At 50.4% G+C, this 16128-nt stretch overlaps 1 protein-coding gene across 3 annotated transcripts in view; it reads left to right on the top strand.

The window, feature by feature from the left end:
* Positions 1-221: 221 nt before the first annotated feature.
* The window catches only part of LOC138817640 (phospholipid-transporting ATPase IH), a 99691-nt gene continuing 83784 nt past the window's right edge, over positions 222-16128 (top strand). Inside the window, exon 1 of one of the 3 annotated variants that reach the window (XM_070008132.1) lies at positions 222-388. In XM_070008132.1, the coding sequence (XP_069864233.1) occupies positions 350-388 (39 nt within the window). In that variant the 5' untranslated portion in view covers positions 222-349. The remainder of the gene's footprint in view (positions 389-16128) is intronic. The other 2 variants (XM_070008134.1, XM_070008133.1) reach the window with 2 other exon arrangements.

The raw sequence follows: 16128 nt of genomic DNA, 5'->3' as shown, positions 1-16128 counted from the left end.
GCGGCCGGGGCGCATGCTCACACGCGCCCGTGACGCGCCGGGCGGAGCGGGCCGAGCCGGCTTCAGAGGCGCGGCGGCCGCGGAGGAGGAGGCGGCGGGGCGGCGGCCGAGCAGCCGGGCGCAGGCCGCGCGGGTCCGACGGGAGCAGCGCCGGGCGCGGGAGCGCCGCCGCCTGCACGCGGGCGGGCCGCGTCAGGTCGCCGCCAGGCGGGCGGGCGGGCATGAGCGCGGAGGGGCCGCGGCCGCCCCCCGCACCGCCCAGGCCGTGACCGGGCGGGGGGCGGCCGCTCGCTCGGGGCCCATGGGCGCGCGGGGCCGGGGCCCGCGGCGCTGAGCGACCGGAGCAGCCATGGACTGCAGCCTCGTGCGGACGCTCGTGCGCAGATACGTGAGTGTGGCGCGAGCCGGGAACGCGGGGGCCGGCGGGGGGACCGGAGGGGAGACCGGCGGGGACCGGCGGGCGCCCCCGGGGGAGCATCGCGCGAAGGGCCGCTCCGAGCCGGCGTCCCGCGCTTCCGACGGCGCGGCTTCGTGCGCGTCCCAGTCTGCCCCGCGTCCGGGCTGGGAGCACGGAGAGCGGCGCATCGTCGTCCGCGCGGCCGGCGGGACGGGGCGGCTCTGGCGCGCCAGAAAAGTTTTCGGTTCCCACTGCCCGGAGCGGAGCGACGGCGGGGCGAGGGCGGCCCGGGCGCCCGGCGGGACCGCTGGGCCGACCGGGCGAAGTCGGTTCTGTGCGGCGCCCGCGCAGGGCTGCGGGGCGGGACGGGCTCCGGCGCCGGCGCTACCCGCTGTCGAAACCTGGGGTCCCCAGGGCCGCGGCGGAGCTCTCCGGGAGGAGCCCTCTGGCCGCGGCAGAGCCCCCGGGTAAGCCCCGGGCTCTGCGGGGCGGCAGGACTGGTGCGCGCCCTGAGGCGCGGCTGTGGGGGTGGCGGCGCGGGGCAGCTGGGGTCCCGCGTGCCCAGCCCGGGGCCCTGGGATCCCCGCGCTCGCCAACCCCTCGTGTAACGGGGTCGCGGTGTCCCCGTGTCTGTGGGGAACACGGAGGGGCGACCCCGCAGCCTTCCAGGCCAGGACCCTTCAGTGGTCTGCGCCCAGCCCCGTCCACGGAGTTCCTGCCCAGAGCAGGGACCCCGCTTTGATCCAGGTGTGGCTCCCCGGTTCCTGGTGAGCGCAGGTCCCATCACAGGCCAGCTGAACGGACCCGGTGTGGCAGTTGGAGGGGCGGGTGCCCCCTCCCTGTGCACTGCCCCCTCCCCATCGTCCAGTCTGTGCCCGGCCCCAGCCACCGGCCGGTCCATTCCCTTCCTGGCCAGGTCCCAGTGGAGGCAGGCAGGCTGTCACCCCTGTCCTCTGGGTATCTCCAGATAAACTGTTCTGTGTTGTCCTAGCTAGCTAGCTACGTTACACCGGGGACATCATTGTCTCTCAGACCTGGGCAGCCGGAACCTACATGTTACTTAATGATGTTCCTGGAACGCAAGTTGGTTCTACTTTTCTCACTTAGCATCCTTATTTGCTGCATAGTCATTTGCTTCCTTTCCTGTACTCGGGCATTCATGTCTGTGACTTTAAACTCCTGTCTAGGCTATTCAGGCTAATTTGACTTTTCCCAGAAACAGTCATGATCTGTTCTTGTCATTTGGTTGTCTTCTACTATGCAAGAGTAAGTGATATTTCCTTTTGCTAGAAGATTTAAAAAAAAAGAATGCTGGGTTTAATATTTGTATTCTCAGAATTTCTAGATGTAACTTGGCTTACAAAAGTGAGTATATAGTTTCTTATTCTTCACTGTTCACATTGTTAGAATTCTTCCAGCTCCCAGAGAGCCATAGGAATAGCCAAAGATGAAGAAAACATTGAAAACCTTGCCTGTTGGTGTTTTGTTCTGGGTTAGAGTGCCAGAACAGGTAGGTAAATGAGTGCATTGTCTTCCGGGTCAGGCCTATGTGTTTCCCTGTGTTTGGGTGACGCAATCCTTGTGTAGGACCACTGTGTACTTGGCAAGGGCACAGTGCCTACTTACCATGAAGTAGCTCAAGTGCATGGAGTAGTTTGATCTGCTGTTGTAACTTTTTAAAAGCTTGCAGAGGGCATGGGTGGTAAGTTAGCCTGGCTTCCTGTTTGAGGTGGAACATAAAGTCCAGTGGTAGGTGTTCCGAGGGGAAGTGGTAGAGCTCTGTGGGTTCCTGGCAGATGCTGCCTGAGGCTGCTTAGTGCCTGCCTGTCTCCCACTGCCGCCATGTAGCCTGGGCAGATGGCTAGCCTTGTCCTGCCCCAGTGCTCTTGTCTGAGGGTCACAGGGACCCATGGTGCTGTCCTGATTGACGTAGCACACCAGAGGAATTAGGAGTGGACCCTGGCCCTGAGGATGGGCTCCGCCAACTTGTCAGCACCCGCTGTCTGTAATAGGGTGCTGGCCCTGGGCAGTGTTGGCCAGGGAGAAAGCAAACAGGCCTGTTTTGTGGGGAGGCTCCGATCTGTGGGTGAGGGTCAACAAGTTCTCTTCAGAACAGTGTGGAGGGCTGTGTGTGTGTGTGTGTGTGTGTGTACGTGGAGGGCATCTGATTTTTCTTCACATGTCTGTATCTCAAGAGCTTGAGGTCACTGTGTGATTTGTTTTGTGATTCAGCCTGGAATGGAATTATTTGTTTGTTGTTTGTCAGTGTTTCTGACTAGATGGTGCTTTTACCCTTGGAAACTTGTAAGACAGCAGACTTTAGAAAGTCTGAAGGCTTTACTTGCCGACAGATTATTTATTTTTGGAACAATTGTGTGTTCCATTTGAGTTTTGTTATAATAGCAAAATAAATGGTTTTGGTCCCTGAGGATACCTTCCCAGAATCTTAGCCTGTGCCAGCATGCAGTTTTACCTGCTTCTCTTTATTACTACCAAATGGTTTGTAACATGGATACCAGTGGTGTTGGACCGTGAGCTTGTCCTCATAGACTTACTCATTTGGTGCAATTATGCCAGTTCTGCACAGTGTTGGTGTTGCTTTTCATAATCTAGCATTGATGGCAAATCAGAGTCTTCCTGTTGTTTATCCTGGGAGTCTGCATCCAACTTTAACCAGCACATCTTCAAGTGTTTGAAATAAGTGAATCCTCAGGCACACAGTCCCAGACTAACCCTTGGTCTGTCTGTCTCTAGCAGGGTGGTAGTGGTCTGTAGGATGGACTTGTAAAGTTTATAATTAACAAGGCAGCAGTCTGACTAGTTTGCTTAGTGCCTACCTGTCTTCAGGGACTCCTGTGTTCCAATTGGATGTTTCAGTGTAATTTGCCCAGCTATGTAATTTAACCTGTAGGTTAAATCCTCCCATTGTTCTGTGGAGCCCGTTGAATGCCTGCTCATTAGGGACAAGTGATCCTCAGATGCTTTCATTTCATGCCAGAGGCTGAATTTAATAACCTGAGGGAAAAGGGTTATGTTATTACAGTCAGTTAAATTTCTAGAGTTGAGGGCACAAGCTTCGATCACTGACAGTGGCATTGAATTTGCCCATGAATAGACATGCCCAATACTCAGGATGTCCTCTGTTTGGGGATGTGCTATACCCTGAAACCAAAATGTACAAATTGTCCTTTGGTGTTTGGGCCATGTGATCTAACAGAAACAGGGTTAATGAGAGATTCCCCAGTCTCACACTTACAAATGCACTTTTTTTTTGGCCGGGGGGGGGGGGGGTCGGTCCTGGGTCTTAAAATCCTGGCCTGGGTACTGTCCCTGAGCTCTTCAGCTCAAGGTTAGTGCTCTACCACTTGAGCCAGAGTGCCACTTCTGGTTTATTGAGTGGTTTACTGGAGATAGAGTTTCTGGGTTGTTCCTGCCCAGGCTGGCTTTGAACCACGATCCTCAGATCTCAGCCTCCTGAGTAGCTAGGATTACAGGCATGAGCCACTGGTACCCGGCTTACAAATGCACTTTTAACCATGTTTAGCTGCAATTTATCTTCCATACTCATCAACAGAAAGCTGTCTTTAAAGCACTGAATCAGCAAGATTGAACAGGCACTTGGATGTTGCTATCTGAGAAGTATCACCATATCATAGTGAAGAGATTCGGCACTAGTAACAGAACTGTACTCATCTCTCCTGGCCACTGTCTGAGATTGTGCTGCCCAGTGTAAAGGGGGCACCAAGGAGGGGACATTCGGTGGCTTTGAGACCAGCTGAATTTCTTTCCTTTCTTTCTTTTCTTTTCTTTTCTTTTCTTTGTCATGGGGCTTGAACTCTGGATCTAGGCACTGTCCCTCAGCTCTTCAGCTCAAGGCTACCACTCTACCACTTGAGCCACAGTGCCACTTCCAGTTTTCTGAGTGGTTTGTTGGAGATAAGAGTCTCATGGACTAGCCGGGCGCTGGTGGCTCACGCCTGTAATCCTAGCTACTCAGGAGGCTGAGATCTGAGGATCGCGGTTCAAAGCCAGCCCGGGCAGGAGAGACCGTGAGACTCCTATCTCCAATAAACCACCAGAAAACCGGAAGTGGCGCTGTAGCTCAAGTGGTAGAGCGCTCGCCTTGAGCTGAAGAGCTGAAGGACAGCGCCCAGGCCCAGAGTTCAAGCCCCACGACCGACAAAAAAAAAAAAAAAAAAGAGTCTCATGGACTTTCCTGCCCAGGCTGGCTTTGAACTGCAATTTTCAAATCTCAGCCTCCTGAGTAGCTAGGATTAAAGGCATGAGCCACCAGCACCTGGCCAGCTGAGTTTCTTATCAGTCCTAACGGTAGGCAAATGCTCACAAACGTCCACATTTCCCAACTCTTCTCAAGGTCAAGGCTAGGGTTAGGCAGTACTAGCCAGCTCTTGCCCTTGATGGTGTTGAGCCTGGAGGTCTAGTGCTGTATGCATGCCTCTCCTAGCTGTGTGGCCTGCCCCTGCATGCCCTATTCTGGTTGGCCTGATCCTGAGGAGTGTAAGAAAACCATTCTTCACTTTGATTTTCAAGTTCTTAATTGTGCCTTTCCTGCTTCTTGCCCTGTGACTGCTTGCTTGTATCTCACAGGATGTGAGGAGCAGGAGAAGGTTCCACTCACACACATCCTGAGAAGGAAGGGTCTACAGGGTGGACTCGGGGCCTTTTCTGTCTCCCTGTGGTGTCCTAGGCTCATGCTGGACCCTGTACATGAACACAGCAGCCGGCTAGTCATGCCTGTCTCTAGCCCAGTCCTTATATGTCTCCCCCGTGAGTGGAGTGGGGAGCTGAGTTTGCGCATGATGGCTGTTCACTGTTCTCCCCTGCACACACTGGATTTATCAGTGACACAGTTTTAATTATTTGTAGTTGCCTTTGTTCCCCATTTCCATCATTTACAGCACAGTGGAGGTGGTAATTTTCAAGGACAAAGGTGACTTAAATGTATATTTTCAAGTCTGGCTCAGATGTGCTTATTGACCACTTCTATCCACCTCTCCTGATTTGTTCTCGCACTTTTTTATTTTTCACTTTTGTGGCTGTCAGGACCAGGCCACATGGAAAGCTTTGCAGCAGGACCAGGGGGCCTGGGAGGCAGGTATGGCTGCATTGCTGGGGGTCACAGGTCTGTGGCTTGACTGCAGAGGAGTTGGGAGCGTCAGTGGCCACACGGGGGGCTGGTGGGCCACTGAGAGATGGGCAGAAAACGTTCTCAGAGGTAGAGTGTCACAGGCAAGAAGGCTCTGGTCCTTCACATGATTTACTTTGCCAAGTTGTGACTTCCCACATCTGGCAGCTGTTTTTTTCACAGAGCCCATGCTAACCTCAGTGAGATTGGCACATGTCATGGTTTTTGGGTGGCCTGGCAGCCTGATAAGTCCACTTATTGTGGACTTGAGTGTCCAGACAGGTTGTTGGTGGTACCTGCTGGACAGCTTACCAGGTCCACCTGTCTTGGCCTTTGGGTATCCAGACCGCTTGCTGGGTTGAGCCCACGGTGGTCTTCTGGTGGTCAGGCAGCGTGCAGGATTGTGCCACATTAAGTGCTTTGTTTTCACAGAGGCAGCTGAAAAATGAGAGTGATGGCCTTTGCCATCTCTGCTTCGCTAAGAGGAGAGGATCAGATGAACTAATGTACATGGATACAATCTGTACATTGTAAAGTGCTATAAAAATAACTCAGCAAAAGGCTTGTCAGTTTCTCCTGTCTCATGTGACAGGTAAAGGGAATGACAATAATATTTTTTAGGTTGGAGAGGGTAAGAAAAGATTTAAAGAGGTTTGCTACACCTGAAAGCAATTATTTGATCAGAGCTGGGAAGAGGGTACAGCCTTGGGTGTTTCCTCATCCTTGGTCTTTGCCCTCTACACAAAAGAGGAACCGGTCTGCATGGCATCTGGCTTATTGAGCAGACAGATGTTTTGGCTTATGTCACACAAGTGGATTGGGCAGGGCTGCTGCCTCACAAACAAGGAGGCTGCCGGCTGGTGAAGGGAAATGGAATTGTTTTCCAGGGCTTACTCGGGATATCTTACCAGGCAGGGTTGGGCAGCCATGGTTGGAAGTTGGTGCTCAGGTGCACAGGGAATAACTGGATGTTCCACTTTGTTTGCGGTTGTCCCGAGTGATGGAATCACGAAGGGGGTTCGATTAGTGACCGTACACATGTGCCAGTAGAGTACCCTTCTGGCTCCTCTAGACCAGCAGTAACTCCTCACACCAGCTGCAGACTTCACTTTTAGTGTGTGCTTGTTCTTTTAAATTACAAAAGTCTTACTTGTTATTTGCTGAAGTTACATCAGAAATGATACATGGTCTGTAGTGGTAGTTTGAAGAATTTTGGAGATTTTTTTTCTCTCGTTTGAGAAGATGTCAGCTGAGAGGGCCTGTGCTATCCAAAACCCTTGCTGCCATGTTTTGTGTGAAAGCTCCAGGCCCCAAGTCGCCTTCTCCTGCTTCCCCTCTATCCAATGCATGGTTGCAGAACCAGGCCCAGATGCTGCTTGGTGTAGACCTTGGGTTCCACAAGGATATGGGGGGTCTGGCTGGGGTTACCCACGTGCCCGCCCTCTGTCCCTGCTGCGTCAGGTATGGCCCAGCTCACCTGGGTGCTTTCTCTTCTCTGGACCTTCCTCCTGCCTGGGGAGGAGGCCTAGTTAAACATTTCAGTAATCTCCTTCCCTTAGAGAAAAGAGGATTTCCTCCGACCTATTTTCAGCAGAGGATTAGGGACAATGAAGTTCCACCACAGGGTGTCATCTAGATTTTGTGTTATTTTTCAAGGTCTGACATTCACTACTGCCCCCGTCAGTATCCTCAGAGGTGCTGATGAGGTCATGAGATGGTGTTTGGGGGTAAAGTGGAACCCCCTAGGTTTACAGTTGCTTTGAGTCAGAGGAATGTAAGACTTGACATTATTAGGTAGCCATGAATTTTTCACACATTTTTTTCTCAGTCATGAACAACTTTGATTCGAAACTGAAATCACATGTAGGTGAGAGCTGAAGTGATTGTCACAGAGGCTAGAGTTTCTGTCTCTCTGATGTAATTCAACTCATTTTAATCACTTTTTGGATGCAAAATGAAAGTCCAGTGGCATTGGAAAATGTATTTACAACCATCCCCACTGAGATTCTTATGAAGAAATGGCTTAGTACATGCCAGGTGCTTGACACTCATTGCTTTTCTGATGCTTATTGAGTACTGGCAATAGTGCAAACTGTTGGCAGTAGGAAGAAACGGTGAACACACGTGAACGAAGAAGGGGTGAGGCTGGGGACAAGAGGATGGCTGGGGTGAGAGGGGCCTCCAAGTGGACAGCAGCATGGCTCGCCAGCCCTCTGGGTCAGGAGGAGGATAGACACAGGATGGCCCTGATTGTGCTTTACTTCACAGGGTTCATGTTGGCTGCCCCTTAAGTTTTATGGCTTAACCTGTGGAATATGCATTACATTTTGATGAAGTTTTAAATTTAAGAATATGGCCAAGAAATTGTTACAGAATATCACAATAGAAACTTAGGAGGAATTTTTAAATTGAGTAATTTTTTTTGTTAATATATTTCCACCTTGAGACTTGCACATGCTTTTGGGCACTGTGTTGTACTTCCGTGCACGCGTACATGTGTAGTGCTGAGATGAGGATAGCTGACGTGTCTCTCACCTCACACATTTAGTATTTGGTGTTGGGAACATTCAAAGTCTTTTCTATGGACTATTTTGAAATATCCTAGTAATTGCCAGCCTTTGCCAGCTGCCTGTGCTTAAACTTCGGGAAGTAGTCCTCATAGCTAACCACAGTACTATACCCGACACCCATTCTTCCCTGCCTCCCTCACCCCTCCTCCCCACCCACCTCCTTTCCTCCTCTCCCCTCCCTCCCTACACACTTTGTAGCCTCTCTGAAGTGAGAGCTGTTGCACTAACTCTCTGAGATCAATATTTCCATGGTACCAGTAGTGCTGGGCCTTCTGCGGCTGACTTACTTTACTTAAAACAATGATTGTTAACATTGTAAAGATGTGTTGACTTATTGAATGAATAAACAAGTGATTGACCCTAGACAGCTTCTTATTGTATTAAAATTATGTTTTGAGCTGGGTGCTGGTGGCTCATCCCTGTAATCCTAGCTACTTAGGAGCTAAGATTGAAGCCAGCCTTGGCAGGAAAATCCATGAAACTCTTTATCTCCAATAAAAACTACCAGAAAGCTGAAGTGGTGCTATGGTAAAATGCTAGCTAGCCTTGAGCAAAAGAAGCCCAGAGACAGCACCCAGGACTGAATTCAAGCCTTAGGACTGGCACAAAAAAACCCCAACAAAATAAAAAGTCATATCCATGCTGTAAAGACTGTTTTGTATTTATCCTTTTGTGTTTGTGATGTGAAATTGACTATAAGTTCTACAGCCTGTCCTGCAGCTACACTGCCTTCGATATCTAGAACTTCCGCATCGTCCCAAACCAGAACCGACCTGTGGGCAATTTTACGTATGGAATTTATTGTTTGATATTGTATAGCTTGATTTTTTAGGAACACTTTTTAATCAGGAGAAACACTAGCAGGGTGATGAGAAGACTTCTTGAAACTTAAGCATCAATTAAATTTTAATGAAAAAATGTACCCAGATGGGAGGATTTTTTTCTCTTAAGTAATAGGTGATGGTAAGGGTTTAGGTGAGTCCTTGAGTGTGAGCGTTTGTGCAAGCCTGCTCTGAGCTGAGGTCTGAGACTCAGACTTTCAGACAGAAATAATTATTCCAGAGAGGAATGTCTTGATTAAACTTAGGCTGGATAATACTTTAGCAATAGGAGACAGACAGCAGCAGAACACATAGCTGCATGTTTGAGGTCAAGCCTCAGCCATTTTGTGGCCTCAGGAAGCTGTGGGCCCTCTCCCCAAGAGCAGCTGCATAACGGCAGTGCTGTGTGTGAGCATCCTTCCAGAAGTCCTCTTCTGCTAACAAGTTTTCTCTTTAACTTATAAAATTGATGATTTTATTATCTAGAAAATCCTTATTTCATGGATTCATCAGATTTATTTGTATTTGAATGCTGTCCTAAAAACTTGTAGGTTCTGTGAGTTTATTATTGTTGCTTCTCCAAAGGTGGTATAAATTTTTTGTTCTAAATTGATGTGATTTATTTCATCAGTTGCTGTTGCTTTTGAAAGGAAAGCATGGCTTCAGAAGTTACAGCCTTCTTCTTAGCACTTGCTTTGTTAATAAGACACTTTGTTGTACAATTGAAAGTTGGGGGACACTCACACATTTGCGCTGGAGAGCTATATGACCTAAAACTGATAGGTGAGTACAGGTCAGGAGCAAAAATGTACGTAGCTTCTTAGTCCCACATGAGCTCACTAAGCATCGTTGCTTCTCAGCTTGTTACCTTGCACCTTTGGAAGTGATGTAGGTCTGGTGGAGAGACCTACCAGCTGTGGCTTTCCCACTGACATGTGAGGTCTGGCATGGCCCTGAGGACTTGTCTGAACTCTGCCACAGTCAGGTCTTGCAAGTGTCTTATCTTCCTGGAGAGTGACCATCTGTTACCTGTATGCTAGACATGTTGAAGTTGAGTTTGCATAGAGAACTTAGGGTTGTATGTGTCTTGTTTTATTTGATTTGTTAGTGGTCTTGGGTAAAGGAGACAGGGAAAAAAAATTAGTTTGTGTCTTGGAGCAAAGGCTGGTAGTGGAGGACTTTCTCTTGAGCAGCTCTGATGTCAGGGTGCCGAGTGTTTATCAGGACTGTTTGTGCAAGGAGGAAGCAAGAGGATGGAGAAAGTCCTGTGCCACCACCAGCTGCCCAGCGGGACCCTTATATACTCTTGGGTCCTCTCTCTCACAAGGAGGAGCTATTCCCAGGGAATGACTGCAGGAGGCCTGAGGCTTAGTGCTGATGGCCCTTGAGCAGTGCTGACCATGGAGGCTGGCCATGTCTGCAGCTAGGCATCAGGGTTCAGTAGTGAGCATCTCCTGGATCCCACAGTTATTACATGGACCTGATACTCTCTACCAGTCCTCTCCATGGTCAGCACATGGACCTGGTGCTCTCCACCAGTCCCCGTGGTCAGCACATCATTGACCAGGTGCTCTCCACCAGTCCTCCCCATGGTCAGCACATGGACCTGGTGCTCTCCACCAGTCCTCTTTATGGTCAGCCCATGGACCTGGTGCTCTCCACCAGTCCCCGTGGTCAGCACATCATTGACCAGGTGCTCTCCACCAGTCCTCCCCATGGTCAGCACATGGACCTGGTGCTGTCCACCAGTCCTCCCCATGGTCAGCACATGGATCTGGTGCTGTCCACCAGTCCTCCCCATGGTCAGCACATGGATCTGGTGCTATCTATCAGTCCTCTTCATGGTCAACACATGGATCTGGTGCTATCTATCAGTCCTCTTCATGGTCAACACATGGATCTGGTGCTATCCACCAGTCCTCTTCATGGTCAACACATGGATCTGGTGCTATCCACCAGTCCTCTTCATGGTCAGCACATGGATCTGGTGCTATCCACCAGTCCTCTTCATGGTCAACACATGGATCTGGTGCTCTCTACCAATGCTCTTCATGGTCGGCCCATGGACCTGGTGCTCTCCACCAGTCCTCTTCATGGTCAACACATGGATCTGGTGCTCTCCACCAGTCCTCTTCATGGTCAGCACATGGATCTGGTGCTATCCACCAGTCCTCTTCATGGTCAGCCCATGGACCTGGTGCTCTCCACCAGTCCTCTTCATGGTCAGCCCATGGACCTGGTGCTCTCCACCAGTCCTCTTCATGGTCAACACATGGATCTGGTGCTATCCATCAGTCCTCTTCATGGTCAACACATGGATCTGGTGCTCTCCACCAGTCCTCTTCATGGTCAACACATGGACCTGGTGCTATTCACCAGTCCTCTTCATGGTCAACACATGGATCTGGTGCTCTCCACCAGTCCTCTTCATGGTCAACACATGGATCTGGTGCTCTCCACCAGTCCTCTTCATGGTCAGCCCATGGACCTGGTGCTCTCCACCAGTCCTCTTCATGGTCAACACATGGACCTGGTGCTCTCCACCAGTCCTCTTCATGGTCAGCACATGGATCTGGTGCTATCCACCAGTCCTCTTCATGGTCGACACATGGATCTGGTGCTCTCCACCAGTCCTCTTCATGGTCAGCACATGGATCTGGTGCTCTCCACCAGTCCTCTTCATGGTCAACACATGGATCTGGTGCTATCCACCAGTCCTCTTCATGGTCAACACATAGATCTGGTGCTGTCCACCAGTCCTCTTCATGGTCAGCACATGGACCTGGTGCTCTCCACCAGCTCCCTGCAGTTCTCTGGAACTGAGGTTCAAGATGTGGGAGACATGAAAGAACCGGAGCTAGACCTCAGGCAGTCCATTCACGAGCCTGCCATGTGCTCCTCAGTGTGGCAGCGTAGCCTGCTGCACCAGTATGGTATCTGTGGTTCTCTTTGCAGCTGTGTAGCATGTGGAGGGGATACATGACTTCCAGGTTGGCCTCATGGGCCTCAGAGAGAGAGAAGGCCAGCACATGGCCTTGCACACTCAAGATCCAAATGGCTGTCCCACTGTCAGCGAGTTTCTGCACTTGGTGTTGCCCTGGCATCATTCAGTCTGCAGATATGGGTTTCAGTTTTGGCATTGCCTGTGGAGTCGTTTGGCCTGCAGATTTGGTGTGCCTAGTGAAGCCTGGACTGTTTGGCACTGCTGGTAGAGTTATTCAGCCTGCAGACTCGGTGTGCTAGTGAAGCCTGGACTGCTGGCACTGCCGGCAGAACTGTTCAGACTGAATACGCAATGTGCTAGTGAAGCCTGGACCGAGAGGAATATAACTGCTGATGCACTTGACACCCCGGTGGGCATCAGTGCAGAACTGGCTTTTTCCAACAGGCTGTGACAGACGTGGGTGAGGCAGGCATAGCCACTCCCCAGCAAACAACCAGTGGGGATTTTCCTCTCTTCCTGATGCATGCCAGAGCTTTCAATACCAGGCTAGAACTTCATATCCAGCAGCCATGCCAGAGCCTTCTGGAGGAGGGCTTCCAGAGGAGGGCAAGGCCCCATGTGGTCAGCATGGTAGAAGGCCATCATTGAATGTTTACCACCAGGAGCAACGCAAGAGGTTGTTCACAGATTGCCAGCATGGACAGTGCAGGAAGAAGTTAGTTCCAGACAGTAACGTCATAACCATCTGCCATCCCTGTACGGTGGGCTCTCAGTGACCATCTTCTGCTGCCCTCTGTGATGGGCTCTGGTCCTTACCATGTGATTGGTGGTCTTGGGCCCTGTTCACCTAGGGGAGGGAAGAGGTTAGAGGAGGCCAGAGGGTCAGTCTGAGCCTGTCGCAGCTGTGGAGGAGCTCGTGGTGCTGGCCAGGTCATCAGGACCCACTGAGTGCCATCCTGGTGCTCACAGAAGAGAATCCCTGCCCCTGCCCGCTGAGTGTCATCCTGGTGCTCATAGAAGAGAATCCCTGCCCCCACCCACTGAGTGCCATTGCATTGCAGGCTGTCCTGCTGAGGCCCACCTTGTAAATTATGATGACATGTTCAGGAGTATAATCTATTTCACTGAGGTGATGAAAAGGAAAGGAAATGTAGAAGACTACATTTAGTGTGGCCTTACTGCATGTTCCTGATTATTTGTTTGAAATATTAACAAGTAAGCGTTGGGCTCACCTTATACGCTTTCTTGAGGTAAAGTAAATATTCTTGTCCCTATGTAGGAATTAAATATTCTTGTCCCTATGTAGGAATTAGCCCAGAAATCATGGCTTGTGTGCACAAAGATGATCATATTAAACATGCTCCTGATTCTTGTGAGGGAATGTGATGTGGGCTTTTCTTAGTTTCTTTGAGGCTGAGTCTCACTCTATAGCTCAGGCTGGCCAGGAACTCACTGTGTAGCTGAGCCTGTCCTTCGTCTCATCATACCTCCTGCCTCAGAGTGCTGGGATTACAGGCATAGGCCACTACGTCTGGCTTACAACAGTGTACACAGGAGATGTGCAGGACCACATGAGGATGTAGGGGGTGCCAGTGGAGTAGTGAAACAGTGTTGAGGATCCAATCCTGGGCCACCCTGCAGGACATAAACCTCTTTGTAGAAGATGCTACCTGCCACACTGAGGATGGCTCGTGGGTATAGGGTATGGGATATGGGGTAGGTCATTTGTCTGAGCTCCTGCTACAAAGAAGGTATAAGTGGGTAAAGGGGTCAGGAGAGATGCGGGCCCGCTATGATAGAGGGGCACATCCACACAGGAGCGGCTGGCACTATCCTTTGTCTGCAGGAAGACCCCCGGGGGCTCTGCCGGATATCTGAAGGCAGGGAGGAAGCCCTGCTGTGGGGATCAACTCAGTGGAAATTGTGCTCCTAAGAGCTCTTCCCAGGAGAGTCCCTGGTCCAACCAGTGCATGAACTCAGGCTAGTCGTTAGTCTGGCCCCTGCCTGTGTTGCCTGCGTGTCCTTACCACGCAGCCAGCCAGCCAGCCATGTTGCTGCTAGTGCCATGTTGGCAGGCAATAGAGAAAACCAGCTGCCCTAGCTTACACACTTGGAGAAATGTACATATTATGGGGGGTAATTTGAAGAGCTAAGAGGAGCAGAGAATCTGTGTAAGGTTTTAAAATTACTGTTTGTTTTGAAGAAAAGACCTGACAATAAAAACTGTGCTGTGTGTCCCTGGATACCCAGCTCTAGTGGCAAATGTGGCTAGTAGGAGAGGAAAGCTCATAGAGAGCTTGCAAATCTTTTGTCTGGTGGGGAATGCCTGGCCTGCAAGGACACAGGAGATCCACGGAATCAAGGGCCTACGACGGGACAGAACAGAGATGTGTGCCTCTCATCAGCTGCTGAGGCTGCCTGCCTATACTGATAATTTTCTGGTGCCCACAATTGATGTTATAAATACCCAAATGACTTTTTGCTGAAAAAAATGTTCCCCACCCTGTGCATTTTGAAAACTTACAGATATCACGTGCATATTGTGCACAACTTGGCATTATGTGCGTGGATAAGTCTGAACTGCTCCTAGTGATAGCTTGTTTTTAGCAGGTTTAACTACTATATTCTGCCAGTAATTACTGACAGTCCTCTAGAAATCAGCTACTGTGCTCAGTACCAGAAATACAGTAAACTAAACAAAAAAGGTGAGACCTGATCTTTCAAACAAGTGCCATATAGAAGTTGTCATAAGTGACATATTGTGCACAATACATCTTGCCTTGTCTTTGCCCAAGAGGAAGTTGGGTACCCAGTGGACTGGCCTGGTTCACTGCTAGTGCATGCATCCTTGAGGTCGGCTAGAGGGCTACCTCCACCTCCATAGGCTGCCTCTGCCTCCGCCGCCACCACAACTACCACCTCCTCCTCCTCCTCCTCCTCCTCCTCCTCCTCCTCCTCCTCCTCCTCCTCTTCCTCCTCCTCCTCCTCCTCCTCCTCCTCCTCCTCCTCCTTCTTCACCCCCACAGCCTGCCTCCGCCTCCTCCACCTCTACTACAGGCTGCCTGTTTCCTAAGGGTCACTGGCTACAAGGAGACCAATCAGGATGCCCAACTGAAATACAGATGACTTTGATGTTCTAGAACTAAATACTACAGTTGCCAGTCAACTGAAATACAGATGACTTTGGTCTTCTGGAACTAAACTATGGCAGTCAATCACACCAAGAGCTTAAGCAGCTGGGCAGCCAGGCATTTGGGTACAGGTTGAGCTACAGTCACCCACGTGCTTGTAGTCATCTCACTGATGAGCATAGGAAGTAGTCCTGTCTCTAGACAGGAGGGAGGGATTCAAGCTTTTTCTGGAATGAAAAGGAGAGATAGTAAGCATTGTAGAGGCCACATGGTCTGTACAGGACATGGCCAGGCAGGGTATTACGGATACAATGTCTGGGAACCAAGAAACTTTATGTAACAGTGTACTGATGCAGACTTTCTAAAGCTTTGTTTTGGTATGTGCATGGGTCTTAAGTCAGTCCAGGGTAGGTCCTTGACATCCTCAGAAACTTTCATCCAAGGCTAGAAGACTCCTTGTTAATGTAGAAGTTGGGGTGTGACTGCGGATGTGACAGTGGGTGATCCTGGTCCAGGAGCACAGCTATGTGTGACATGCCACCCCGTTATTGACCAGATACCATTGCTAGAACTTTTCACTATGTTTGTTTTCCTTCTGCCTGGTTCCCATGGTCTCTAACTGCTCCCTGAAGAGGGACAAGCCAGGCCAGCTCTTCATTCTGCCCTTACCTCAGTCTAGCCAGCGTGTCCGAGAGTGAGAGGTGTCGGGAGGAGCTGCCATGGCGCTTGGCTATTTTTAGTGACCCTGCTATCTTTAGCTGATGTTTTCAGGCCTTGTCTGACAAGGCCAGCAGCCACCACGACTCATGGGAACTTTAAGAAGTGGTGACACTAACCTCTACCCTGCTTTGAAACCAGCCTGTTTGGAGATTTGCTATTTGGAGATTACTTTTAAATAGCTCATAATAATGACTAAGTGAATACCTATATATAATAGTAATCTATACTTACAGCAGAGTTTATGCTATGCATTACAAAGAAAAGCAGAGTTCTTGGTTATAGATTTTGGAAGTGGAGCAGGGGTGGAGGTCCTCACTTCTGTCCTGTGCCCTGGTGCTGTGGACAGGCATGGGTCATCATGAATAACTCAGTGGAAGTGCACACATAGCGGGTCCCACA

This window comes from Dipodomys merriami, unplaced genomic scaffold, assembly GCF_024711535.1.
Source record: "Dipodomys merriami isolate MVZ:Mamm:240054 unplaced genomic scaffold, mDipMer1.0.p SCAF_70, whole genome shotgun sequence".
Classification (NCBI taxonomy): Eukaryota; Metazoa; Chordata; class Mammalia; order Rodentia; family Heteromyidae; genus Dipodomys; species Dipodomys merriami.
The sequence above is the reverse complement of the archived record's forward strand: the minus strand, read 5'-3'. Positions and strand labels throughout refer to the sequence as shown.